This window comes from Dipteris shenzhenensis, chromosome 13, assembly GCF_047967505.1.
Source record: "Dipteris shenzhenensis isolate YYH24624 ecotype China chromosome 13, Dip_SZ_1.0, whole genome shotgun sequence".
In the NCBI taxonomy this organism is placed as follows: domain Eukaryota; kingdom Viridiplantae; phylum Streptophyta; class Polypodiopsida; order Gleicheniales; family Dipteridaceae; genus Dipteris; species Dipteris shenzhenensis.
This window is the reverse complement of record NC_141608.1, coordinates 8,700,345-8,727,392: the sequence shown is the minus strand read 5'-3', so window position 1 is coordinate 8,727,392 and position 27,048 is coordinate 8,700,345. Positions and strand designations below refer to the sequence as shown.

Here is a 27,048-nt window from a genome sequence, read left to right as displayed (position 1 = left end):
CCAATGATGATGGGCTGAAATGGCAATGACACATCGAATGGTAGTAATCCTGGATGTGGGAGCAAATGTCTCCTCAAAGTCAATGCCTTGTTGTTGGGCATACCCTTTTGCAACAAGACGGGCTTTGTATCGATCTATGCTGCCATCAGATTTCCTTTTTAATTTGTAGACCCACCGCGTTCCAATGGCATGCTTGCCAAGTGGGAGATCTACTAATTCCCATGTGTCATTTTTGGCAATAGATTGTAGCTTTCATTGCATCCATCCACTCTTTGCTATCAAAAGCATCTTTATGGCACAAAGGCTCTTCATTGCAAGCTGTATCAAGGAGTGCAAACTCAAGAAAGTGACCATGCTGTCTATTCCCTGATCTTGTCCGGGCAGCAAAAGGCTGATCTTGTTTGCTGTCCCTCAATGTATCAAGAAGCCATCTGGGAACTTGCCTTTGCTGTCTATTGACAGCTCTTTCTTCAATGACTGCATCATGAGTAATGGGATCATTTTGTGCCGGAAGAGAAACCTGCAAATCAGCATGAGGTTGGGGCTGATTATTGCTTAGTGGAGGGCCTGCAGGAGGCTCATGTTGCTGCTCAAAATCCTCCTCTGATGATGGCAGAGGTAACCAAGATTCAAAGGCATCAAACATGTCAATATCTGGCTTTGCTTTGCAGTCCACAAGAGGAGAAGCCGAATGTTCAGCAAAGATCGCATCTCTACAGACAATAATCTTCCCAGTATTTGGTTGATATAACTGATACCCTCTGCTCTCCTGGCTGTAACCAATGAATATGCATTTGATTGCCTTGTCATCAAGCTTATGTCTCAGCTGAGATGGTACATGAACATATGCAAGAGACCCAAAAACTTTCATGTGTGAAAGTGAAGGCTTCCTGCCTTTCCATGCTTCATAAGGTGTAATAGTCTTTAATGCCCATGTAGGTGATCTATTCAGCACATAGTTGGCACACATTACTGCATCAAGCCAAAATTTATTGGGCAAAGACTTGGCCTTAAGCATGCATCTGGCCATCTCCATTGTGGACCTGTTTTTCCTTTCAGAAACAGGATTCTGCTGAGGAGTGTAAGCAGTAGTGTATGAGTGAATAATGCCCCGTGAGGATAGAAATGCATCAAACTCCTTTGACATATACTCACCCCCCCTATCTGTGTTGAGGGTGAGAAGCTTGCATCCTAATTCATTCTCAACCATATTCATCCATCTCTGAAAGCATAAGAAAACTTCAGATTTGGCCTTTAAAGGATATACCCAGCAATACCTTGTGAAATCATCAATGAGAGTCATGAAATACTTGTATCCTCCAATGGCATTTGTCCTCATTGGGCCACAGACATCACTGTGTACTAGCTGCAATTTCCTTTGTGAGAGTTTTGGACAATTCTTTTGAAAAGGAAATCGATGCATCTTACCCAAAAGACAGCCCTCACACACATGTTTGGAAACTGTGTGAGTCTGAGGTACATCATTTGCGATCTGCTGTGAATGTAGCTTTGCAAGAGCTCTATAATTGAGATGGCCCATTCTCTCATGCCAAAGATGAGTTTCAGCAAGCTGTGAATCTGAAATAGCCAATGCTTCAGTAGAAAGTGCAACTGAATGATGATCAAGGTGATAAAGCCCTTTTTGGAAAGTGCCAGTGAGAACTATGGCATTGTCATCACGAAGATCATATACTAGGCATCTGTAGCCATCAAAAATTACTCTGAAACCTGAAGTAGCAATTGCTGAAATTGAAATCAAGTTGACTTCAATGCCAAGCACAAAAAGAACATTTGTCAGAGTGACAAGATGGCTGGAAATGGATGTGAGCTGCATATCTCCAACTCCTTTTACAGCATATGAAGCATTATTGGCACATGTAACAGTCCCCTCTCGAGGTGCATCAGCTAGAGAATGAAACAACTGTCTGCAAGATGTGACATGCTTGGAAGCACCACTATCAAAGTACCAGGACTGAGCATCATTAGCAGTAAAGAGTGCATCAGCTTTGGAGGGATCAAATGAGCAATGGACAGCCCATGCCCAATCATCCTGAAGAGCATGTGCATGTGAAGCATCTGCTGGCTCATGGGATTCAATGGCATGTGAGGCATTAACTGTCAATCCTGCTTTCTTTTTCTCCGAAGCAATGCGCTTCTTGCATTCTGAAATGACACGCTTCCTGCATTCTGAAATGTCATGTCCAGGCTTGCGACAATAGTTGCATCTTTTCTTCTTTCCCTTATCTACTGTATTTTTAGATGCATGGGAGGAATTGCAGCTACTATGCATAGAGGAATTGCAGCTGCTATGCGCAGATTTTGGCTTGCCCATAGGCTTGGAAGCCTTGCCTCTTCCTGTCTGCTGTGAAGCAAATGCATGATCAAGAATAATGGCTTGTCTGTTAGCTCTACTTTGCTCTTCCTGCAGAAGCAAAGTAACTAGCTGGTCAAAAGAATAGTGGTCTGGATTACCCATGGCCACTAATCGAAGGGTTGTAGCAAACCCTTGATATGTATCTGGCAGTCCATTCAATGTGGTACTGACAAGCTGTGAATTTGGCACCACCTCATCAATGTTGGCAAGCTGTTCCATGAGGTCCTTGACCTTTGTCAAATATGCATCCATTGACTCACCTTCATTCATATTCACTTTCTGTAATTGCCTTCTCAAATATGCAACACGAGCTTCATTGCGTATCTGATAGAGAGAAGCCAATTTATCCCAAGCATCCTTTGCTGTCCTGCAAGACCGGATGTGTGGAATAATGATTCTCTTGCATGATAAAGCAATGCATGAATGTGCATTTGCATCTCTTGCATCCCATCTTGACTGTTCTTGAGTTGGAAGAGCAGCAGCAGGAGTGCTAGAGGAAGAGGCATCAGGAGGAGTACCACCTGCAGAAGGACCAGCAGTAGAAACAACCACTATAGCATTGGCTGGCCTCAGATCAGCCCCAGAAACAATATTCCACAAATGCTTTGCAACAAGAATATGTTTCATGAGATAAGACCACATTGGATAGTTGGTGCCATCCAACTTATCATCTTCACGAAGAACTCCAAATAAATCTTGATTGTTCCCAGCCATAGCAACTGTGATAACCTGTAAAAGACCTGAAAACCCAAAAGCCTCAAGGCTATCACTGCAATAAGCTGGCTGTCCCAAAAATGACAGCAAATATCTACAAATTTATGACCCAAATCAAAGGGCAAATGCAGATCTGACCCAAATGTGACTGTGACAGACAAAGTTTCTTTGCAAAAACAGCAAATTTGGCAAAAGCCCCAAATTTATTGAGGGAAAATAGGCCAAAAAGAGGGCAAATGTAGAAAAGCCCCAAATTTTGCTGAAATTTTTGCAAATGTGACCCAATGTATGCAAATCTGACCCAATGTCCTGCAAATGTAACTGAATGTCCTGCAATCTGACCCAATGTACTGCAATTTAAACAAGAAATTGCAGACTAAATCCCAAAACTCCAATATTCTTGCCAGAAATTGCAATCAAAGGAGGTGAAAGGAAATGAAAGCCCCAAATTTTCCAATGTCCTGCAAATCAGCAAAATCCCCAAATTTCAGACTGATGGTATGAAGTACGGTGGCTGTATGACTGATCTGTACGGTGGTACCACTGTAGGTACGACCCTGTACGGTGGCTGTACGGAATAGCGCAGAGTACGGCGCAAGTACATGTGACGATGGATGTACGGCGCAGAGTACGACGCCGACGGATGTACGGCGACCTTCGATGCAGATGTACGGCGACGACGCAGAGTACGGTGCAGAGTACGGCACCGACGGATGTACGGCGACCTTCGATGCAGATGTACGGGTGATGCAGGTCTGCTCACGTACGGACTGTACGATGCAAATACTGTAGGCAGTACGGTACAGCACTGAAGGTATGAGAGATTGTGGAAGCTGGACGCCTGAATATTGGACAGCAGCTGAAGAGCCTCGAACAGGCTGGGAATTTGTCGACCAGCAGGGCAGAAAACTCTCCAATGAGCAATGGAGGACTCGGGGCTGAGGAGAGCTGGAAGGCTAGAGCAATACCTGCTCTGATACCACTGTAGATACGAAACAAAGAGAGAGAGAGAGAGCAGGTACAAGACGAGTCGATAGAGAAGTCACGTCAATCTTAGATAAAAAATAAAGAAACACAAGTACAAAGTACTTGTACCTAGACCTAGGACTAAGTGTCCTAGGTGTCACATAGGACTAAGTGTCCTATGTGGCCTAGAAGGCACTAACACTATAAGTGCCTACACTTATGCCTACAAGGCACATACCATGGCCTATAGGGCATCACTAGAACCACCAGAAGATGGCCTACAGCACTGCACCACTGGCCCAGGCCATATGCGCCCTATTGCGGGCCTTCCTGCAGGCTCCAGCCTGCACCTGTTTGCAGCACCATTGTTGCGCCTCTTTACGGCCTGCTTTCAGGGTCTTATGCCGGCCCTGACCCTGCCCATAGCCCTTGCCTTGCTGCCGTATTGCAGATGTACCTGCTCGCTTCCGTCAGTATCTGTCTGGAGCTCCAAACAGCCCCGAACCAGCCCAGAACTGCTGCGACCTGTCTGCTCCAGCCATGTGTCCACCTCGTACAGGATTACTCCACCAGAGGCTCCACTCTTGGCCAAGTAAGTCCATGAATATGCTGCCCACATGGCAGCCTGTTCGCTGCCCATGTGGCATCTCCTCTATCTCTGTTTTCTTTGCTGTGAGGTGTTGCCCATGTGGCAACCCCCTCTCCAGGCTTTTCCGTCTGGGCAAATGCCCTAGTCTCCGTCCCCCATGCTCTCCTCATATGGGGGCTTACAGATGGGGAGGTGACCTGTCCAACACTATGTTCTCTTGCACTATGTATGGCAATCCATAGACGGGACAATGAGAGAGGGTGTTGGAAATCAAGGCTCAACCAGTGCTTTATGCTTGGGATGGGGTTACTCTGTAGATGTGCATACGCACAAATGAGCAGGCAGAAATGGCCATAGGATACAACAGTTCACATCCCTTTTGGGGCCCATCCAAGGCTTCATATGGAGCAGCTATGGGGTCACACACAGAATGCCCACCTATTGGCTGATTTGTTTGATTGGTCGAGCAATGAGTGTGCCAGTTGGAGAGCCACCTCGCTGGTTGGGCAGGTTGATTGCCCATGTGGCAGTCTGGCAGGCTGGACAAGTCATCCTGACCTGCTGGTTAACCAATCAGACACCCTACTCAGGTGCCAAGCAGAAATAGGAGCCTTGGGACCCCTACTCCTCCATTACTGAACGTGAGAGAAGTGTGCAGAGACCAAATAGTTGTAGTGCGGTAGTATGCAGAGCTTCATGATTTGTTGTGCTACCTTGTATGGATCTTTGAGTCTCTCTTGTTGATGCAGTGTATTTGGAGTTTATCCTTCTTGTGGCATTTATCTACATACACAAATTCTTGTAGAATCAAGATAATACTGTGGTCGCTGGAAGATGTTCTTTCCTTAGAATTCTTTTCTATGTTGTGCTTAGCTTAACCAAAGGACGTGGCAGGATGTCATGGCTGTATAGGTTTGTGAATGTCGTTGCTAGGGCATCTATCTTTACAGGCCAGTGTTTATAAATTTCTTTCCATCTTTTTCTATCTGCTTGTTGACAGCAATCGTTTTGATATAATATTGCTTTATGTAGATTCAAAGAGCTTTACACCCACATTACATTAAGGCTGTATTCTATTTTTATTGTAGCACGTATCTAATTTGGTGCTTACTATTTCTGATATGCATGTGGAATTTTGGCTCAGGTATCTTAGTTCAACTGCCATTACCAGGTCATGTGAACGAGGAAAAGATACTCCAGGCTATTAGCATTGAGAAGGATGTGGATGGTTTTCATCCTCTCAACATTGGCAAATTGTGCATGAAGGGTAGAGAACCGATGTTTGTACCTTGCACTCCGCAGGTTACTATAATCATTGTGCTTTGCACTCCATGAGCCATAATTGACTGTACTATTTTAATTTTTTGAAGCGTTTGAGATTGTTGTGTAGGGCTGAGAATAAGATTAGTTATGATTTGTCTATCATGTGACTGTCTTTGTCTAAGCAGCTTCAAAGCTGCTTGTTGTGGCCATACTCTATTAGTTTTTAATTGTGGAATATAGTGGATCAACCTTTGTGAGGGATGCTGAATATTTTGAGCACACAAACACCACTGTGTGCAGGGGTGCATAGAGCTTATAATCAGGATGGGCGTTCCAATAGCAGGAAAGAAAGCTGTGGTGGTAGGTCGGAGTAACATTGTTGGCTTGCCAGCCGCAATGCTTCTGAATAAGCTTGATGCTACAGTAACAATTGTTCACTCACGCACTCCTGACCCTAAGGGTATAGTGAAGGAGGCAGACATTGTCATAGCTGCTGCAGGACAGGCACAAATGGTATGATATAGTATTCAGTTAGGCTGCCCTTTTGTTGTTCTAGGTGTGAAAGAATATATGATCTAATCTAGAACCATGTTTTCAACCAGATAAAAGGAGACTGGATTAAAGAAGGTGCAATTGTCATTGATGTTGGGACCAATGCAGTTGATGATTCAAGCAAGAAGTCGGGTTACCGGCTTGTGGGCGATGTTGATTTTGCAGAAGCTAAGAAAAGTGCTGGTTGGATTACGCCTGTACCTGGTGGGGTTGGTCCCATGACAATTGCAATGCTACTGAAAAACAGTTTAGAGAGTGCTAAACGTGCATTTGGGCAGCCAGTTGATTTATGACTCTATATTGGATAACTTGAATCCTTAAATTGCTTGCCAAGTCCTTGAATTACTGGCAAGCACTACTGATTGAAGGTAAAGTGCCTTATTTTATTAGGCTTCAAATTTTTCAAGTTTATCATGTTTTGTTTGGCTGTTATAGAGTAAGATTCCTTGAGAAAGTTGCCAAAATTAAAAATACAAGATTCACAATAAAACTCTATCCTAAAACAATTTGGCATGTACTTGTAGATAAATACGTTTGTGTCTTTGTTAGAAGCAATCTAACAACATGTCAATAATTGTTATTGCTATGCATTGTGATTTAAGTTGGAAACCATGGTCATTTTTTGTGGAAATCTAGCTACAACTCGAATGGAAACTTGCGATAATGCCTATCAAAACATGAGCTCGGCTTATTATATGGGATGATGTATGCACCTAGTTGATGTCCTACCCATCTAGGAGTGACTTGCTTACTTATGTTTATGTTTACGTGGTAGTTTGTGACAACTACTAAAGAAGTGGGAGTGAACATTGTGTGTTTGGTATTATAACCATACCTTTGCCCCCAATAAGGGTTAAATTTATCCTTACATGTGGAATCCATATGCAAATCTTAACCATGGGTCAAGGTTACTATGATGCAAATTCAATCAAGCATCCTTAATTCATGGAGGTGTCGGTATGAGAACCATCTACAAGTATGGGCACCTATATGTGCAATAAGAATGTTGCTATGAAGTGCCATGATTGGTACTTGATGATACAAATATTACATATGCTCTAAATAGCTATAGAGGATGAGAAGAATAATATATAAGCTTTAATTCATCATATTGCATAAGTAAGGCATGATTTGTTTGGCCATATCCTAGGGGCAAGAATTTGATATCAAAGTGCTATATGCTTAACGATGCTACAAATCCAAAGCCTCACCAAAAGTTGAAAGGAGAAGTATTGGTTTAATGCTACACTAGTGTACAAATAATGAAGGGAAAGTCAAACTTGAAGAAAAACCCTTAGTTTATGAAGTAAAGACTAGACTTCTATGTTGAGTGTTGCAAGTATTGTTGTGCTACCGATCTTGTTAAAGGAGTAATTTCCCTCACAATTTCTTTATGTTGAGATGATTTTTATCTCTTTCTAGAGCAAGGAAGACTAAGGTAAACTCTTCAATAAAGGATAAAGGGGCTTTTTTAATGTTTATATATAATTCTCATGCTATTCATATGTTGAAACTGCCTTGAGTGCTCCCAAGTGGCATGTGGAGTGTAGATGATATCCAGCCAGATAACAATCAGAATGGCCGTGGGTGGAACACGATGCTCTCCCATCACTAGGCTACAACACGCAATCTAAATGTTCAAAGTCGTGATTTTGTCGAGTGTCTCCTATGCCCCATCCTCATGAGCCAGAAGAGGTTGCTATTGAGTGGAAGGGATGGCCTCGTGTAGCTGCGCAATCCGATAGATGCTCTGTTTGTGTATCCTATAGGATGGAGAGACCTCGTTGGTGAAGGCATGACCTCCCTCCATCAGCCAGGGCACCATGTCCCAGGGGAAATCTTGCTGGATACTTTGCATCCAAGCCACAATTTGAAGGGATCCTAGCCAAATCCTCTAAGCACTCCAATAGCTCCAAAGGCAATGCAAGGTCATCTCCAAGACACCATCCATGCAACTATGGCATCGCCCATCCAATTGCATGTGCTCTAACCAAGGGCCTATGGGAAGATCCCCGTGAGCGGTCAACCAGAAGAAGTATGAGATCTTCCATGGGTGAAGGTTGGACCATAGCTGCGTCCAAAAATGAGATCGAACCTCCTGGGGTACCTATTGCTTTGCTTAATCTCTCCCTCTCTCCCCTCCTTCTCTCTCTCTCTCTCTCTCTCTCTCTCTCTCTCTCTCTCAGGAGTCTAGGTTGATGTCTCCATATGTAGTGTGGGCTTCCCTTTTTCGAGCCTAAACCCTTGAGCTTCGAGCTTGCATTGCCAAGATAGCTTAAAAAAACAGCCACCCAAACTAATCTTTCTTGGAAAAAGGGTGAAATATATGTCCTTTGAAGGAACTCAACCATGTGCAATGTGAGTCTTGAAGTCTTGGAGTCTTACCGAAGTCCAAGAGTCGCCCTCTACTATTGTAATGATCATAGGATGTCTCTAGAACAAGGTGAGTCCTAAACTCAAATCACGTACTCAAATTTGTGTCTATGTGTGCGTGTGTGTGTGCAAGTAGGTCTCCAATTGCCAAAAGTGTTACATAAAGCCTTCTTTGGCAATTCCATGTAGTAGGCATTTGTTGATCATGCCAAGTAGCACTACACTTGACATTTTTAGGGGGGATTGGGTCTCGATATTGTATTGTGTCTCATGTCCATGATTTTATTTGTTCTATTTTATTTCTTTAAAATAAAAGTGAAAATAGGACTTAAGGCGAGTTTTGACTTAGTGGTTACATGCTCCATGACAAAAAGAGAATGTAAAATGTTGGATCCAAATGATAAATGAATACAATAAGACGCAAATCTATGAGGTAATATAACAAAGAGTCATTGCAATAGAGCTAGGTGCATTTAGCTTATGTAGACTCCTTATCAACATTTGCAATGAAGTCACTTCTTGCCTACCCACCCTAGCCTTTTTGTAAAGATTCTTTGGATAACTTCATCTCACTTGACTCGGGTCTACATGACATAGCTAGTGGATAACTTCATTTCATTTGACTTGATTCTACATGACATAGCTAGTGGATAACTTCATCACTTGACTCAGCTCTACATGACATAGTTAGTGGAAATCCCTACTTCAAGCTCAAAGGAGAGTTTATAGGTTCACTCCATTACACTTGTATTTTCTGTTTGTTTTTCGAAGGGATAATGCAATCACATAAGATGTCATGAGCTCATTCACTAGAAAATATTGAGATCTTACATACATACATATACATGTGTGAGTGCGTACGTGCGTGCGGGTGCGCGCACACGTGTGTGTGTGCACGCGTGCGCGCGCACGTGTGTGTGTGTGGTGTGTGTGGTGGAGAAGGTTCGTGATGGAGCTCGTTGCTCCATCGTCGTCTGTGTCGTCCCCGTGTCAGCCTTCATTGTCTAATCAACCATGCAGTTTTGTCTGCAATTCTGTCTCAGCAGCAGTTTCGTCTGCAGTTCCGTCTCAGCTTTTGTCTTCGTCGTTTCCTTCTGCAGCTCCGTCCCAGTTCCATCTCAACTTTTGTCTTCGTCGTTTCCTTCTGCAGTTCCGCTCCAGTTCCGTCTCAGCCTGCACTTCTGTCCGAGCCTTCGTCAGTTCAGCCTTCGTCTGTTTCACCTTCCCCTGCAAGCTCTTTGCTCCAGCCATCGTCATTCCAAGATGCCCCCGTTTCTTCTTCTGCTGGAAAATTCGCAGGTCCTTTTGTCTTCCGGTCAACTGATAGTTGTAAAAAGAAAAGGGCTTCCATTTTCGTTTCCTCTCGACCAAATAAGGCCGTCAAGTTGGATTCTGGAATTTTCACCACCTCCACGTTGCAACAGGATCTCCTTCGACGTTTGTGTTATGATTCGGTTTTGGAAGTCCAGGATCCTGGTTTTTTGCTCAGTCGCTCTCTTCCTACAGAGTCTCTCCTTCACACTATTTCTCGAGAGCAGCAGCTTGGTGTTTGCTTCTATTTCATGGGACGAATCATGAATCCGGTTTCGTTGCATGCTTGGACTTCGGCAACAGTTGGTGTTGAACAAATTGGCTCCTTTGTTTTTCTGGGAAAAGGCTTTTACTATGCTACGTGTGCTGATGTAGACACGGTGTATAAGCTCGTAAACATGGAAGGGTCCCGGTGCAGGTTTTTTTCCCTATGTTATGCCTTGGGCCCCTCTTTTTGACCCAGCCAAGAGTCTTATCAAATTTTGCACAGTGTGGGTCACTCTCAAGGCTTTGTCGGTACCTCTCCTTTCGCATCTTTTGGTTATTGCATCTTTGTTAGGGAAAGTGCTACATCTTTTGAAGCGAGATTTTTTACTTTGTAGCAAGGATATTCGAATCTGCATCCTATGGGATATGGATGAAACCATACCTTCATGTTTGGATGTTGATTATGGTTTGGTGCATCCTTTTCGCATTCTTTTACAGTTTGCTTCTTTCCCAAATGCTTGTTACAAGTGTAAGAAAATTGGACATTTTGCTAGTTGTTGCTGCCTTTCATCCCCTACTCAAGATCATAATGTCAAGGGCACTATGCCTCTCCCTTGGGTTCCCCCTCATTTCAAATCTGATAAGATAGTGCAACCCAAGCAACAAAAAGAATGGAGACGAGTGCAGCCTAAGGTAAATGCTTCAGTCACTGTGTCTCCTTTGACTTCTTTGTCATCCCTAGAGGCTCCTAGATGATCCTTCTTCATCGACCACCTTTACTTTTTCTAGTGCTGATGTTTTTGACTCTCGAGAGCCCTCTTTGGTTCACTAATCTCTTTCTATTGATGCGGCATCTCGTATGGCACTTCCAACAATTGAATCACAGTCTTTTGAGCTACAAGTGGATATTTCTCCTTCAGATATAGTTATTGATGGTAATGAGGATCTACATGTGGATTTGACACCATAAGCTATGCAGGTGGATATTTCTTCTTCCGATATAGTAAATGATGATACAGTCGAACAGACTATTGATTTGAGAGTGCAAGAAGCTCAAGATGCTTCTCCTCAGCCACAAAGCTCTTTCACACTTCAGAATATGCATCCTATGTTGCAATAGGTTTTTGACCCAGTGACTCAAAAATTTCAGGTACCTACTTATCTAAAAAAGAATCACAAGGGTAAGATACACCTTCATTTTATTGATGGTGATGTGATTTCTTTACAACAGTTTTTGCATGCAAACAATCACACTTTGGAGGATATCCTGCCAGATAACCCCCCCTAGTGACTTGTAAACATTTTCATTTTTCTAGTTTTCAGTTAGCCTCTAGGCTTTACCCAGAAATCTACTTGTAATCTTTTACTTGTGTACGTCATGGTGGGTTTTTACCTCTTCAGAGGTTTCCCACAGAGAAATATAAGATTTCACTATAAAAAAAAAGTGTGTGTGTGTGTGTGTGTGTGTGTGTGTAGATAGATAGATAAATAATGATGACAAGGGGACCTTGGCAGCTTATGTTGAAATCCATGATTAGCTAACTTGCATTGATGAGAGCAAAATTCGGTAATGCTTTGATGAAGAAGAACTCCCTTTCTCTAGTCAACTCTTCACATCTCAAAGTATATCAAAATATACTTTGATGAAGGACTCCCTTTCTCTAGTCAACTCTCCACATCTCAAAGTATATCAAAATAATTGGTGAAAACAAACGTTTATGAATCTATGTTTGTGGTTGCATAAGCATTATACTCTCTTCTTACTTGTGTTTCTTTGTGCCTGCTCCATTCATAGAGCTAAATTATATCCATGAAATATGATTCTAGTTAATAGCACAAGACTTAAAGCATTATGCTCTCTCTACCATCCTAGATTCAATCTATTTAGTTTCTTTGTGCCTATAGTCTCAAACTTCATTCATAGAGACTGATTTGTGTCCATGTAATCTTATTCTACTAGTGATTTAGCAACATAAGATTTAAAGCATGTGTGCCATCTCTACCATTTTGGATGCAATCAACCACACATAAATAGAATCCATAATACTATAATAAGTAGAAGGAGCATGAACTTTGCAAGCATTAACCATCTAGGTTTCCAACAGCAACAAGCCCATGCACATTGTTCATTCAATGAATTAGAAACAATAAAAAGATTTTCTATGTGCAAAAAGATTCCTAAGGTTGCACGTTCAAAAATGCATTTCTTGGTTTTGCATTCATTCTTATGCAAAAATGGTAAGTTTTCTCTATGTGCAAAAAGAAGCATTTCTTGGTTTTGCATTCATTCTTATGCATAACTATTTGATTCTACACAAATGCTCATTGTTTATTTTAGTGCTTATGTGATTGTGCGATTGTGGTATCCATGTTTATTATGTATGAGCTCAATAAGTTGTTGCTAACTGTGGCTCCATGATGAATTGGATTATTGGTGAATAAAACTAAGTTATATAACATAGATTGTAATTGTTACTATTTATGTTTGTTGGCTCTCATTTCAAGAGAATAGTGGGTCTAAAAATTTGTGGACCTGTTGTCTTTGTGCCAACATGGACTTAGGTAGAACAGAATGTGTGTGTAGAGTAGCGGCAAAGCTTCGCTTGTACTTGCATAAGGCTAGAAATAATCCCTCTTAGAAATCCAACTTGCATGTTCTACATGAAAGTTCTACATACCATTCCTACATGCAACTTCTACATGCAACTCCTACATGCGAGTTCTACATGCAACTCCTACATGCGAGTTCTACATGCGAGTTCTACATGTGAGTTCTACGTGCGAGTTCTACATGCAACTTCTACATGTAACTCCTACATGCAACTCCTACATGCGAGTTCTACGTGCAACTTCTACATGCGAGTTCTACATGCAACTCTTACATGCGAGTTCTACATGAAACTCCTACATGCAACTTCTATATGCAAGTTCTACATGTAGAGAGAGAATGTCTTACAATTCCTACATGCAGAGAGAGAAGCTCTCCAACTTGTATAAATACCCCATAATGGAATGAAGCCCACACTCTTTGGGGCATTGTGTTGAGTTCTACTTTGGTATTCCAAGCAGTTGTCTCAAGTGTCCATGCTTCCTTGCACTCCACGTCCAAAAGCATGTCCTAACCTTGCAACTCCTCCTCCCCTCTCCTCTAACCTTGCAACCCAGCCTCTCCCTCTCCAACCTTGCAACCCATCCTCTCTCTCTCCAACCTTGCAACCCATCCTCTCCCCCTCCTCCTCCCTCCTCCTCCTCCCTTCTCCTCCTCCCCCTTCCTCCTCCTTTCTTCTCCTCCTCCCTCTTCCTCCCCCTCCTCCCCCTCCTCCTTCTTCCTCCTCCCTCCTCCTCCTCCTTCTCCTTCCTCCTTCTCCCTCCTCCTCCTCCTCCTCCTCCTCCCTCCTCTCTCTTCTTTCCCCCATGCTCTTACATCTTCTTCCTCTCCCACTCCTATGCTCCCCCTAAACCCTTAGTTTCTCAACCCTTAACCTCCATGATCTACAAGGGAGACGAGTTCTCCACCATGTACTCTACCCTTAACCTTGGAACCTCTTCTAAACTCTGGAACCTCTCTCTAAACCTTGGAACCTCTCTCTAAACCTTGGATCTCCTTCTACCCTGGAACCTCTTCTAAATCTTGGAACCTCCTTCTAACCCTTAAACTCCTCCTAAACCCTCCAACCCCCAATGAAGACGAAAGCCTTCATTACCTCAACCATGATGATACACGTTCCTTTTACACATGCATGCACTATGTTTGCTTACCACACTTAAGCCTACGTCTCTCATTGGAACATGACTCGAGGTCCTAAGCTACACGTATACTACAAACGACAACCTCGATATATCTAGAGCATATCCTGCTCTTCCCGCGGAAGCTGTGGGAAAGAACCAACATTTGGTGCTGCTGCCGAGGAGACTAGCGTCTCAAGAAAAGAGTAAACACATGCATGTAGGTGTAAAAAACAAACTACTTCGAACTTTCATGAACATATCACTCAAGAACTAAGAGAGCTTAAATTTTTCCAACTCAAGTAAAAGAATAATAAAATATTTCCTAGCTGAAACTCTTCGTTATCGATTTAGGAAAATGCATGTTTTTTGGAAAAACAGCACCTTAAGGAATAAATCAGACCATGTGATGGTTGTCAGAGTGTAGAGCTTGAAATTTTGAACATTTCTCCTTTTTACGGAAGCACATTCTGACACAACCACCAAAAGTTATGGGCAATCGATGATTAAAGGTTCTAAATGCCATAACCCAAAATAAAAATAGAAAACACCTCCCTAGTCAAACTTGGACAAATTCAAAGGTGCACATGTGTTTGAGTAAATCCACAACTCCCCCTCCTTCCCTATAAAAGAGCACCCATCCCTCTCATACTTTTTCTTTCACATCTTGCCTCCATCCTCTTGCCCATTCCGAGCCCTACGCAAGACACTCCTCCCTCTCCATTGACCACCACCCTAGTCCCATCCTCACATGGTAAGTTACTTCGAGTCCATCTTGCAGCGATAACCTAGCCATCCAACCACCATCCATTGGTCCTCAACAATCCTGTTACATCGAGAAAGACTTGGAGAGCTTTCAGGTGACCATCTTTTCCTCCCTTTGGATTTCCGTCAAAGTTTTTCGTTTTCCGTCCGTCAAGTTTTTTTTCTTTTTTTATTTTTTCCCCCTCCTCCATCTCCATCTCCCCCTCCACCCTCCACCCCTTCCATCTCCACCCCCCCTTTTTCTTTCCCTCACCCCCTCCTCCATCTCCCCTTCCATTCTCCACCCCTTCCATCTCCACCCCCCCTTTTTCCCCCTCCCCCTCCACCCTCCACCACCCCCCCCTTTTTTCCCCCTCCCCCTCCTCCATCTCCCCCTCCACACCCTCCACCCCTTCCATCTCCACCACCCCCTTCCCCCCCCCTCCATCTCCACCACCCCTTTCCCCCCCCCTTCTCCCACCACCACCCTTTCTTCCCCCTCCACCACCCCCCCCATCTCCACCCCCACCCTTTCCCCCCTCCCTCCCTCTCCACCACCCCCTCCACCACTCCCTCACCCCCCATTCCCCCCCCCTTACCCCCCATCCCCCCCCCTTACCCCCCCCCCCCCTCGATTCCACAACCCTTATCTCTCTCTCTCTCTCTCTCTCTCTCTCTCTCTCTCTCTCTCTCTCTCTCTCTCTACTGCCCCAGCCAACCGATCCAATTACCACCGACATCCTAACCTAATAAGCAAGGGCCTTAGCCCTTGCTGGTACAGGCAACGACGCTCGTCGGTAGGCGACGCTCGCATGCAGTGCCCGCCCTATCGATCGATGCTCGCCTACCCCCGCCACCTCCTCCTCGCACTGAGGCGCCCCTGCCATTGCCACCTCCTCCCTACGCTCGCCCGCCCCCGCCACCTCCTCCCCGTGCCCTCCACCATCCACCCCCCGCGCCCCGCCTCACCTCCTCCACCCTCCCCTCCCCTCCGTTCAAAACCCCCCCCTCTCTCAGTCACTCCCCGCCGTAGTGCCAGACGAACCCCCCCCCTAATTTTTTTTTCGAAATTCAAAAAGAAAAAAATAATAAAATTTGAATTATTAATTTATTATTATTAAAAAAACATAACCTAACCTAACCTACCTTAACCCTAGGACTAACCCTAGCTAGGTTAGTTTCTACCTAGGTCAAGTTAGCTCTAACTTAGGTTAGGTTAAACCAATCTAGTTAGTTTGACTATAGGTTAGTTAGACACAGTTAGGTTAGTTTAACTTCTAGTTAGTTAGCCTAATTGGACAGTTAGGTTAGGTCAACTAACTGTGGTTAATTTTTCTAACCGTCCTCAATTTTAACCCACAGTTAGGGTTAGGCTAGTTAGACTAATTGGAATTAGCTTGGTTCAAACCCCTCAGTTGGACTTAAAGTCCATTCACACCAACCTTAAGACCAAGACCCCCCCAGGCCAAATTTACCCCTACTTCAACACTTTGTATCGCGCCTGTTTGGGACCCAAACTGGACCCCGTTTGAACCAAAATTTCACACGCGAAAACACCACACTATGGGGCATTTTTTCAGCCCATTACACACCATTTTGGCATCCCTAGCACTCACTCATTCGCGCCCCTGTACGGGCCTCGTTTTGCACAAATTCATTCGTATCTTTACGCCGTGACCTCCGATTGATAATCCGTCTGCACCGGCACATTTCCCTACACACGTATGACAATCATAGGCACATTATTAACACGACGGTCCCTACAAAACTAACACCACTCTAACCCTCTAACAAAACTACATCAACACCCGCACTTGCGCCTTTGCAAATCTCACCCAATCTGCATGGAGCTACGTTCTGGCCAACGCTTCCAACTCCAACACTCGCCAAGTCCACATACAACTCCACTGCAATCACCGCCCTTGACAATACTCTACCCCGAATCCCCCCCTGAAAATCAAGCAATCCCTTTAACTCCTCCATGCCACAACATGGCTGGATGTCGTCGCGACACTGATGGGGATATCGACCTCGATGCAATGACTCACAATTTCTTTAATCAAAGAAATAATAACAATCAAGGTAGACGCTCCTTGGGAAAACCAAAACTTCCCAAATATAATGGTAGGGGAGATCTAGCCTGATTCCTCCAGCATTTTGATGCCGTATGCCGCGCAGGTGGAGATCAATCCCATGAAACCAAGGTGGCTTGGTTTCCTATGGCCTTAACTGATGAAGCATCTGAATGGTACCTAGACCTTCTAGTGGAAGAGCGAGCCACATGGGACCTACTTCAAACAGAATTTAAAAGACGCTTTCAAATGGAGACGCTCCAAGATGATCCCGCTCTCCAACTAAGCAAGATTGAACAAGGCCGTCGAGAAGATGTACACATATACCTGGGTAAGATAAAAAGATTAATCGCCAAATGTGACCCATGCCCCGATGCAAAGTACCTCATGGCTTGGTTCATTACAGGATTAAGAAAGAAAATCCGAAAGGATATGAAAAAGATTAGCAGCTATGAAACGTTCAATGCTGCTCATGCGGCAGCCATTGACATCAAGGATGGCATGACGGACTCTGACACTAGCAGTGATGATGGCAGATCTAGTGCGCAAGATGAGCGCTCAAAAAAGGGCAAATCAAAGTCCACTACCGAAACATCAAATGAAGATCGCCTAGAGGCCATGACCACGAAGCTAAAAGAAGACATGATGCAGGCCACAATGAGGGATCACTATCCCCTACCCTTAACAGAAACAATGTTGGAAAAGGTGGCAGGCTCCGAAATATATACTTTCTTGGATGGCTTCAATGGCTATAACCAAGTGCAAATTGCTCCTAAAGACCAATTAAAAACAACATTTGCTACCAAATGGGGTATTTTTGCATATAGAGTCATGCCATTCGGCCTTTGTAATACCTTGCCCACATTTGAGCGAGTCATGTTCACAGCTTTCAAGTCATTTCTGAATAAGTTTTTACAGGTGTTCTTGGATGATTTGTGCATCCATTCAAACAAAAAATACCACTTCAAATGTCTTGAAGCAGTATGGCATCTCCCTAAATCCAACAAAATGCCAGTTCATGGTCACCCATGGAGTTGTTTTGGGACACATCGTCTCTCAACATGGGATTGCAACTTACATAGACAAAATCAAAATCATCATGGAATTGCCTCCTCTTACAAATTCCAAAGGTGTACAGGTCTTTATGGGACATGCTAGCTATTATAGAAGATTTATATTGCGGTATGCCATGATAGCTAGACCACTTTACAAATTATTAGTGGAATTATTATGGACCGAAGAGTGCGACCAAGCCTTTGAGCTTTCAAAGTGGCGCCTAATCATAGCAGCCATCCTTATATCTCCCAATTGGTCCCTCTATGGCAATCTGGTCTACTCTGATCTAGATCTATACCAACCGTCGATTGATGAAAGAACAGTAAATAATTACTTTTCTTTTGTTCTTTTGAAGTGCTGGGTCAGATGCATCGATGTAGAGGCGAATGTGCATGAAGGAAGTGGTTTTGTCAGTGAGGCTCAAATGTCAGCATAACTTGTGCTAAAATGTGTGTGATGTGATGAGCGCGTAGAGCACAAAAAATTGAGCGACTTTCCTTTTTGGAGTGCCCTCAAATTCTTCCTGGATCAAGAGATACGACTTGATCTAGGTGGAGGGGCAAAAGGAGTGCAAATGTGCTCAATGATGATATGTCACTGTGGGTCACATGCAGTGATGATGTGGCACTGTGCCTAGCAAGAGGTGTGTTAGTGGAGCCATGTGCTGAGGCGCGGCAGGAGTGGTCACATGAAGTGACTGTGGAGCACTGTGTGTGCTTGTAGAGGTCCAGTGTGCCACGTGGCACTGATGATGTGGTAGATGATGATGTCAACAAAGTTGACATGGCAATGTTGACGTGGTACAAATGACATGGCACGGGTGACATGGCCAGATGACATGGACTATTGATGTGGCAGATAAGGTGCTGATGTTGCAACAAGATAGGGTTTACTGACATGGCACAAGGATAGAGATGACACATGGCGTGATAAGGATGCCTGATGACATGGCGAGTAGATAAGTGCCACGTGGCTGATTTTTGACCAAGGTGTGTGTGGTGACCCTAACCTTGAGAGACCGGAATCTTTAGGATTCCTACAAAATCTTCGAGATTGTGTCATCGTCTCCGTTGATCAGCATGTGTTTGAAGCTGCAGTTTGCATTGATGGAGGAGCTAGCCTGTGGTGAAGCCATCCGTTGCAAGTGAGTGCGAGCGGGCACTGAGGGTTGTTGCTAAGAGCTCGATGCTACCGGCCACTGGAGGTTGTTGTTTGAGGCGACTAATGGAGCGTGGTATGCTTGGTCGAGTGTCGTGATGGAGCAATCGTGAAGGAGCGCATCATGATGGAGAGGTCGTTGCCGGATCTATGCTTTGCTATTACAGCCTTTGGGAGTCTTCAACGATGGAGCGTGGTATGCTTAGTCGAGTGTCGTGATGGATGATGATGGAGAGGCGGCTGTCGAATCTATGCTTTGCTATTACAGCCTTTGGAGTCTTCAACAATGGTGGCTCTTAATGCCCGTGCAAAGAGAGGTAGCTGTAGAGAGCTGTTCGTCAATGGGAGCCTTGCTAGTAGTCTGCAAGCGCTGCACAATTGTTGGAAGGTGTTGCAGGAGCATTGTCGATGGCGACTGCAAGGGTCGTTTAGTCATTGCAATCGCCTGTATAGTGGAGGGAGCCTTTGTTGCATGCGTTGCTGCTGGGCTGATGTTATGAGCCTTTGTTGTAGCTCCTCGTGGGCCACTTGGAGCCATGGCTTTGTGAAGAAGGAGCTATTCAAGCAGATGGAGAGCCACTTCTTGAAGGCGTGCCTTTTCTATTGTCGTTGAATGGAGTCAACAGAGGTTTATTGAAAGGCTCTATGTTGGCCGCCCTTGCTGCTTTAGAGTTAAACGTTGCATGCGCTGAGCTGCTAGAGCCCGAGAGCTGCTAAATCTCTCTATGAGATGCGCTCTGTGTAGTAGTCTTGGAGGCAGCTATGGCGAAGCTAAGGCAAAGGAGCTGAGGGATTGTTTACAGCTTGGGATCTACATAGTCCATGGAGTATCTTCAAGAAGGACCTTGAAGGAGCTGCCCACTGAGTCTCCCATTTAGAGTTGCAAGCCTTAGATGTTGGAGCTAGGCTTGCCGAGAAGCTACAGATCTAACTTCTCTCCCTCACACTCCCTAGAACCAAACTAGAGAATATCTTTCTCTCAATAAACTCAGAAACTATCTCATGAGCCTCTCTCTCTCATGTGATTTAGTCAGAAACTCTCAAGGAGAATAGTTCTCTCTCCCTCAATGAAGACTTCAATCCCTCATAAACTCTCTCTCTCTCTCACATCAAGAAACACTCAAATGATGGAAATCTCTCAAGAACAAATTTCTTTCAATGGATGGAATTTTCTCTCAACGGAATGAAAGAATGAAAACACTCAATCTCTCAATCACTCTCTCACACTCTCAAGAATCACAATGCCTCAGCGGAAGGCAAGGGAGCTCTGATACCATGACAAAATATGAAGAGGGGAGAGGAGAAGAGTGGAGATGAGGAGAGAGGGTACAGCTAGAGAGCACACCACAAATGACTAACTGTACACTAGATTTAGTTGAAAAAATAGAATATATACAAACCCATTTAGGGTTAGGGTTAGGGGATCTAACCCTTTCCTTTATAGCACTCTATAAGGTTAGTGCTATGCACACATGATCACATGATGGTGCTATGCACACATGATCACATGATGTTGAGTGTGAACTCTCAACAAATTCCTACTCTCAAGTTCACAATTTTCTAAGAATAACTACAATCTTGCACGTCATCTAAGAGGAGGAGTACTTGATGTATTTCCCCAAAATGTTTACCAATAAGGCCATCAAATGGTATGACCAATACCTTGATGGACACTTCACCATGTGGGATGACTTGAAGGTCTTCTTGTAGATCAACAAGAAGGTCGTATTGTTGCAGCTCAACCACCTCAGCTAAACGAAGGGCAACATGATGTATGGCTTTGCAACAAAAAGAGGGTGCTGACCAACCACCTCACCATGTCTAAGATGAGATAGCATCTAGCTGATGAGTGGTCTCACCTTGGGAACAAAGATGCACAACATGGAGATAGCATATCGAATGAGGACGTTATGAAAAATTGCTCCAACAAGTGATTACATTAGAAAAGGATACTTAGAGCCTCAAAACAAACAGAAGGCACATATCCAAGAAGCAGAGAGCAATGATGATGAAGATGTGTTGAAAAAGGACACCAAGATGGAGAAGGAGGAGCTCAAGAAGCTCCTAAAGGAGATGGGCATTCTGTTAACCGGTCCGACCACCCTGATCAGGTAGGCATTTTGGTAATACGGTAGTTCCCACCTTCAGAGTCACCCATCGAACCCTCCTCTGACATGCCCTTTAAAGGTGTAGTCAAGAGGGTGACTGCTTCCTGTTCAATGCAACACCACCCTTGGTTAATGCAGTGCCACTGATGCAGCTGAAGCTCGTTCATTCAAATGGCTATTAGCTCAAACCCCACAGCATCTTACGATGACCGTTGGTGAGAGGTAGGCTTTATAAGGGACACCTTGCCCCTCTTTGTATATTGTGGATTCCAAACTTCTGAAACACAAGTGGCTTTGCTTAGTTAGTCCTGTCGATTGAGTTGTAGTACTCCACAGGGAGCTTTGAGCTCTATATTTCTCATTTTTGTTTTTGGATTCCAACCTTGTCTCTGTGTTTAATTGTGTTTCCTTTCAGTATCTCATCATCGTGTTTGATTAACCAAGTTGAATTGAACGTGTTTTGTTAAAGCACCTGACCCGTTTACTTCTTTTTTGGCTCAGGACTTTGTATGTGAAATGTTGTATCAATGCAACTGGTTAATGTAGCAAAACATCCCCTTAACACATTCCAGAGAATTGAGAAAAGGGAGAGATTTGGTGTCCAAAATGCAAAAGCTAGGGCCACAGAGAAATGAGTGTCGATGGTGCAAAATCTACAACGACTGATCCAACCACAGATTGAAGACCATTGGTACAACAAGGAAAAGCAAATGATAGATGTCCACAAAGTGTGAGTAAGAGCCAAAGAAGGCCTACCAAGGCAAAAGACCAAGAGCACCAGCACGGCGTGCTTCTTCTATGAGAAGGAGAGGCACCAAAGAAACAAGTGCTAATTATGGAAAAAGCAACCTGACATGCTTTAAAAGCATGCTATCGAGAAAACTACACACTCCAAGCGGGCATGGTGATAATCAAGGTAGACTCAATAGTGTTCACCTGGAAGGAGAAGAGGAGGACGGCAATGAGGATTAGCCACAAATTGAAGAGACCATCATGAAGAAGAAATAATCAAGTACCTCACGAAGGGGACATTCCTGGAAGCAACAAGCAAGGCACAAAGGCAACAAATTGCCCCAAAGTCATGGAAGTACTCCCTTATAGGTGGTTACTTGCACAGAAAAGGGGGGGACACGATCTTCGACCGTGTGTTTTTCTGCATTAAAGAGCACTTATCATGGGAAAAGCCTATCAAGGGGTTGTCAATGGACACTTCTCCACCGAAGTCACCATTAAGAAAATCCTAAGCACAAGATGATGGTGGAGCACGATCTTCAGCATGTGGAAAAACACTGCAAAATATGCAATGCATGCCAATGCATTAGAAGGTCAACCTTCCAAAATCAGATGCTGTTGCACCCTACTTACCCATGGGAGCCATTCTAGAAGTGAGGATTGGACTTCATCAGTATATTCAGAAAAGCAAACATACAAGAAGAAACAAATACATAGTGACGATTGACTATTGACTATGTCACCTAGTGGGCGAAAGCAAAGGCCCTAAGGGACAACACAGGCTGCACCATTGCACGGTTCTCGTGGAGAACATCATCTGCTGATTCAGGTGTCCCATTGAAAATTCTAACACTTAACATACCATTGGTTATCTTGACCAAATGCAAAGGAGAAGAGGGCATTGATCCAAATTATCAAAAAAATCACCACTTTCCATAGACCCTTAACAGAGCTACAGAAACAACACCTATTTTCTAAGACCCTGCTAGCGAGTTAGGGCCCTCTCCCACCTATAGTTAGGCTATATTAGTGAGTTTAGCATAACCAAAAATGGTTAGTTAAAGATAACCTTAACAAGGGATTATTCCCCATTGGTATCCACTATGTTATGCATTAAGTGCTCTTGCCTAAAAATTTCAGGTCTATTTTGTACAAAATGGTTTATTTCATCAATCCAAAGTTGGTTCATTAACTTAAGGTCACAATAGAGACCGTGATATCAGATTTAGGAGATAGAGTCAGCCATTCTAGAGGCCTAGAGAGAGAAGCAATTCTTGTCCTCCTCCTCTGAGTCTGAGCTAACTCCTGAAGATTAGGATGGGAGATACTAGCCTTGACATGTATAGGTTCTCAATTGACATGGCGAGTCGCTAATTGAGATGTATGATATTCGGGGAAGGAGGCTTTGTTAGCATTGCCCCGTTAGGCCCAGAGCTCTAGCTACTACAAACTTTCTATTTTAGACCCTTTGAAAGCGGAACAACATCAACCACTTGGGGGCAGTGCTCTAGGCACGTGTGCTTCTGGTTGGACACCCACCGCACCAGTCAAGCTTTACAGGTCATGCACCCGCCCCATAACAATCGAAAGTGACCCAATGGGGAAACGTTTCTGCTCCGCCCCGTCTGAACGTCACGTCGTTGGAGACGTTGAGGTGGGCGGCGCCCGGGGCAAAGATGTTGAAGCAGCCACGTGGCTTCATGAGTCAAGTTCCAACAGATTGTGAACGACTAATATTGTCATGAGAGTCGATTCTGAGGAGCCTAAGGGGCGGCCATGAGAGAGATGAAAAAAAGAGCACGAAGGGCTAAAGCTGCCCTTCCTCTACAGCACGAAGGCCAGAGCTCATTTTCTCCCTTTGAGGTTATTGAAACAGGAGAGGAGACCTCTGTTACCGGCTCTCTTACAGATGACTGCATCGTACAAATCTTGAGCCATCTCTCCACTCGGTTTTTGCTCTCCGTCTCAGCCCTCGTTTGTCGTCGCTGGCGCCGGCTTTGCTGCTCGCATATGGTAGGTCTGAGATTTGGCTTCCTGTTATTGGCAAGATAAGAGGGTTCTACATTCTCCTTTTTTCTTGGTTGAGCGTGTTCTTGTACAGGGCAAGAATTGTGGAGCCTTGCCTTTTTTGTTTTGATTCAAAGAGGAAACCCTCCAAAACAGAAATAGAACTCGCTCAAAGCTTGTCAAAATCTACTGGTTTTTTAAATCAATTCCAATGACCTTGAAATGCTTGTTTCAGCTAGCTAATTAGAAGTCCTTCATTGCAAACGAAATTGCCTCGTGAAAGAATTGGGATACATTCAAGTTGTGATGTATGTATGCAAACATACTTTGAGCCGAATTTTATAATGATGCAAAACACACAAAGACACCATATCAAGCCTTGAGATTCTTTAAGATGAACCACATGAAGGTAGCAATGTTAAGCAACTACAATCCCCAATTTTAGGGGCAAACATACCAGCTTGCAGCGCTTCCTATTTTAGGGGCATCAAAGGCACAAAAGGGCACCAAACAGGGCTGGCCGACCAGCTGCTAGAATCAGGCCGACCAGCTGGTCTGGCCGACCAGCTGGCCGGCCCACTGACCTAGGAACTGACCGACCAGCTGGCCGACCAGCTGGCCAACCTCCTAGGTCAGGCCTATAAAACACTCCCTACCCTCTCACTCTCAGTGACAGGACCTGCAGCTGCTCCTCACCTCCTCCATCCTTTGCTGCAGCCCCTCCTGCTCCAGATCTGGCTATTATGCCTGTTCCATCCTCTGCCCCTCTATTCCTCTCCTCCAGATCTAGCCCTGGACCTCCAGCTGCTGCTCCAGATCTGCTCCTGAGTGGTTGCCGACGAGCTTCCACTTCTCCTCATCCTCTGCTGCGCATACACCTCCAAATCTACAGCCAGATGAGGTCCTTTTCTTCATCATCGTTGCTATTCCAGATAGCCTGAAGGTTCCTTCCTCAGAGCATGCTGCTTTTCAGCCATTTCCTAGGGCAGCTCCAGCCTTTCATCATCTTCATCATCATTGAGCTACACGGAGGACTGCGTTTCGCTCTCTCTGCTGCTATCTTTTCTACCGTTTCTCTACATGGAATCATCTTTCTGATTCCCCCCAGCCCCGGTCCTTGAGACACGACGGCTTGAGGTTCTTGTATTCAGTTTTTTCATATTACCGACAGGCACTATGTTTTCTGAGTTCCGTTCTTCAATTGTGTCTGAGTATCGTCTATTTTTGATCGCTCCACTGCAAACCCTATCGTTTCTCTATATGGTATCAGAGCCATGGTGATCTAAAGACCCGAGATCTCTGGTGATCTAAAGATCCTGCTTCTTCATGGAGGCCATAGGTACGGGGAGCATCACTCCTATGAACATAACAGTTTCCTCTTCGTTCCGCTGCGCATTTCGGGAGAGAACTCCATCATCCCTCCCTCCCTTTCTAACCTTCATCTTCTTCTACCATCCCTCCCTCCCGTTTCGGTTTCAGGCTTGACACTCCCCAGTCCTCGAACGAGGAGGTCATGATCCTTCACCTCTACCAGATCTCCATCGGCATCGACTTTCAGGATCTACAAGTTCTCCCTAGGCGGGATCCTTTCTGTTCAAATGTGACTTGATGACTGTTGGTTCGAATCTTGTCCAGCATGGTGGCGGGGATAGACTCCTCTCTCTCGAGGTCCAAAATTTGGGCACACACTGGCTCACTGTTCAGCTACGACCTCTTCCTTTGGCGGAATCCCACCATCTCTGGATTATCAGTGCTGCTACGACATATTTGTTCTTTACCTTTGCTTTTCCCTCCACCTTTCGGCGGTGAGAGGGGGTGGCTTATTCTCTCGAGCTTCACAGTGTTCTTATTTCTGGTGATCATACGTGTAACTCAGGTACTTGAGGAAGTGAACAATTCCCTTGCAAGGGCACTCCTCTTGTGACCTTCTCTGCATTTTTTTTGTGCATTGCATCTCTTGGGCATTTCACAGGGATAGCCACCACCACCGTCGACATCTCTACACGAAGCTCCAAGCACACAATGTCTGCCCCTCCAAATTGGCAATTGAGAGGGGGTGTTAAGCAACTACAATCCCCAATTTTAGGGGCAAACATACCAGCTTGCAACGCTCCCTATTTTAGGGGCATCAAAGCCACAAAAGGGCACCAAACAGGGTTGGCCGACTAGCTGCCAGAATCAGGCCGACCGGCTGTCAGAATCAGGCCGACCAGGAACTGGCCGACTAGCTGGCCGGCCCACCGACCTAGGAACTGACCGACCAGCTGGCCAACCTCCTAGGTCAGGCCTATAAAACACTCCCTACTCCCTCACTCTCAGTGACAGGACCTGCAGCTGCTCCTCACCTCCTCCATCCTTTGCTGCAGCCCCTCTTGCTCCAGATCTGGCTATTATGCCTGCTCCATCCTCTGCCCCTCTATTCCTCTCCTCCAGATCTAGCCCTGGACCTCCAGTTGCTGCGCCAGATCTGCTCCTGAGTGGTTGCCGACGAGCTTCCACTTCTCCTCATCCTCTGCTGCGCATACACCTCCAAATCTACAGCCAGATGAGGTCCTTTTCTTCATCATGTTGCTATTCCAGATAGCCTGAAGGTTCCTTCCTCAAAGCATGCTGTTTTTCAGCCATTTCCTAGGGCAGCTCCAGCCCTTCATCATCTTCGTCATCATCGAGCTACACGGAGGACTGCGTTTCGCTCCCTCTACTGCTATCTTTTCTACCGTTTCTCTACATGGAATCATCTTTCTGATTCGCCTCAGCCACGGTCCTTGAAACATGACGGCTTGAGGTTCTTGTATTCGGTTTTTTCATATTACCGACAGGCGCTATGTTTTTTGAGTTCCGTTCTTCAGTTGTGTCTGAGTATCGTCTATTTTTGATCGCTCCACTGCAAACCCTATCGTGTCTCTATAAGCAACGGGTTAAGGGATATATACTGTGAGAAATGAGGGGAAGAGTGCTTCAATTCCGTCAACTTCAACCCAAGGCTTTTACATTCTCAAGGGAGCCAGTTGCAATAGTAAGATCCTATGTATGCTTGGGATGTACTATTGTTAAGTCTCAAGTTACCATGAAATTGATAGCACACGCACGCTTGAC

The 27,048-nt window shown here is 44.7% G+C and overlaps 2 protein-coding genes across 2 annotated transcripts in view; both read left to right on the top strand.

The window, feature by feature from the left end:
• Positions 1–6,934, top strand: part of LOC147894994 (Amino acid dehydrogenase family protein) — a 44,387-nt gene extending 37,453 nt beyond the window's left edge. Inside the window, exons 3-5 of the mRNA XM_087383515.1 lie at positions 5,788–5,945; positions 6,207–6,419; positions 6,509–6,934. Of these exons, the coding sequence (XP_087239641.1) occupies positions 5,788–5,945; positions 6,207–6,419; positions 6,509–6,751 (614 nt within the window). The 3' untranslated portion in view covers positions 6,752–6,934. The remainder of the gene's footprint in view (positions 1–5,787; positions 5,946–6,206; positions 6,420–6,508) is intronic.
• A 16,507-nt stretch (positions 6,935–23,441) lies between these two features.
• LOC147894993 (uncharacterized) overlaps positions 23,442–27,048 on the top strand; it is a 31,638-nt gene continuing 28,031 nt past the window's right edge. Inside the window, exon 1 of the mRNA XM_087384173.1 lies at positions 23,442–23,958. Within this exon, the coding sequence (XP_087240299.1) occupies positions 23,722–23,958 (237 nt within the window). The 5' untranslated portion in view covers positions 23,442–23,721. The remainder of the gene's footprint in view (positions 23,959–27,048) is intronic.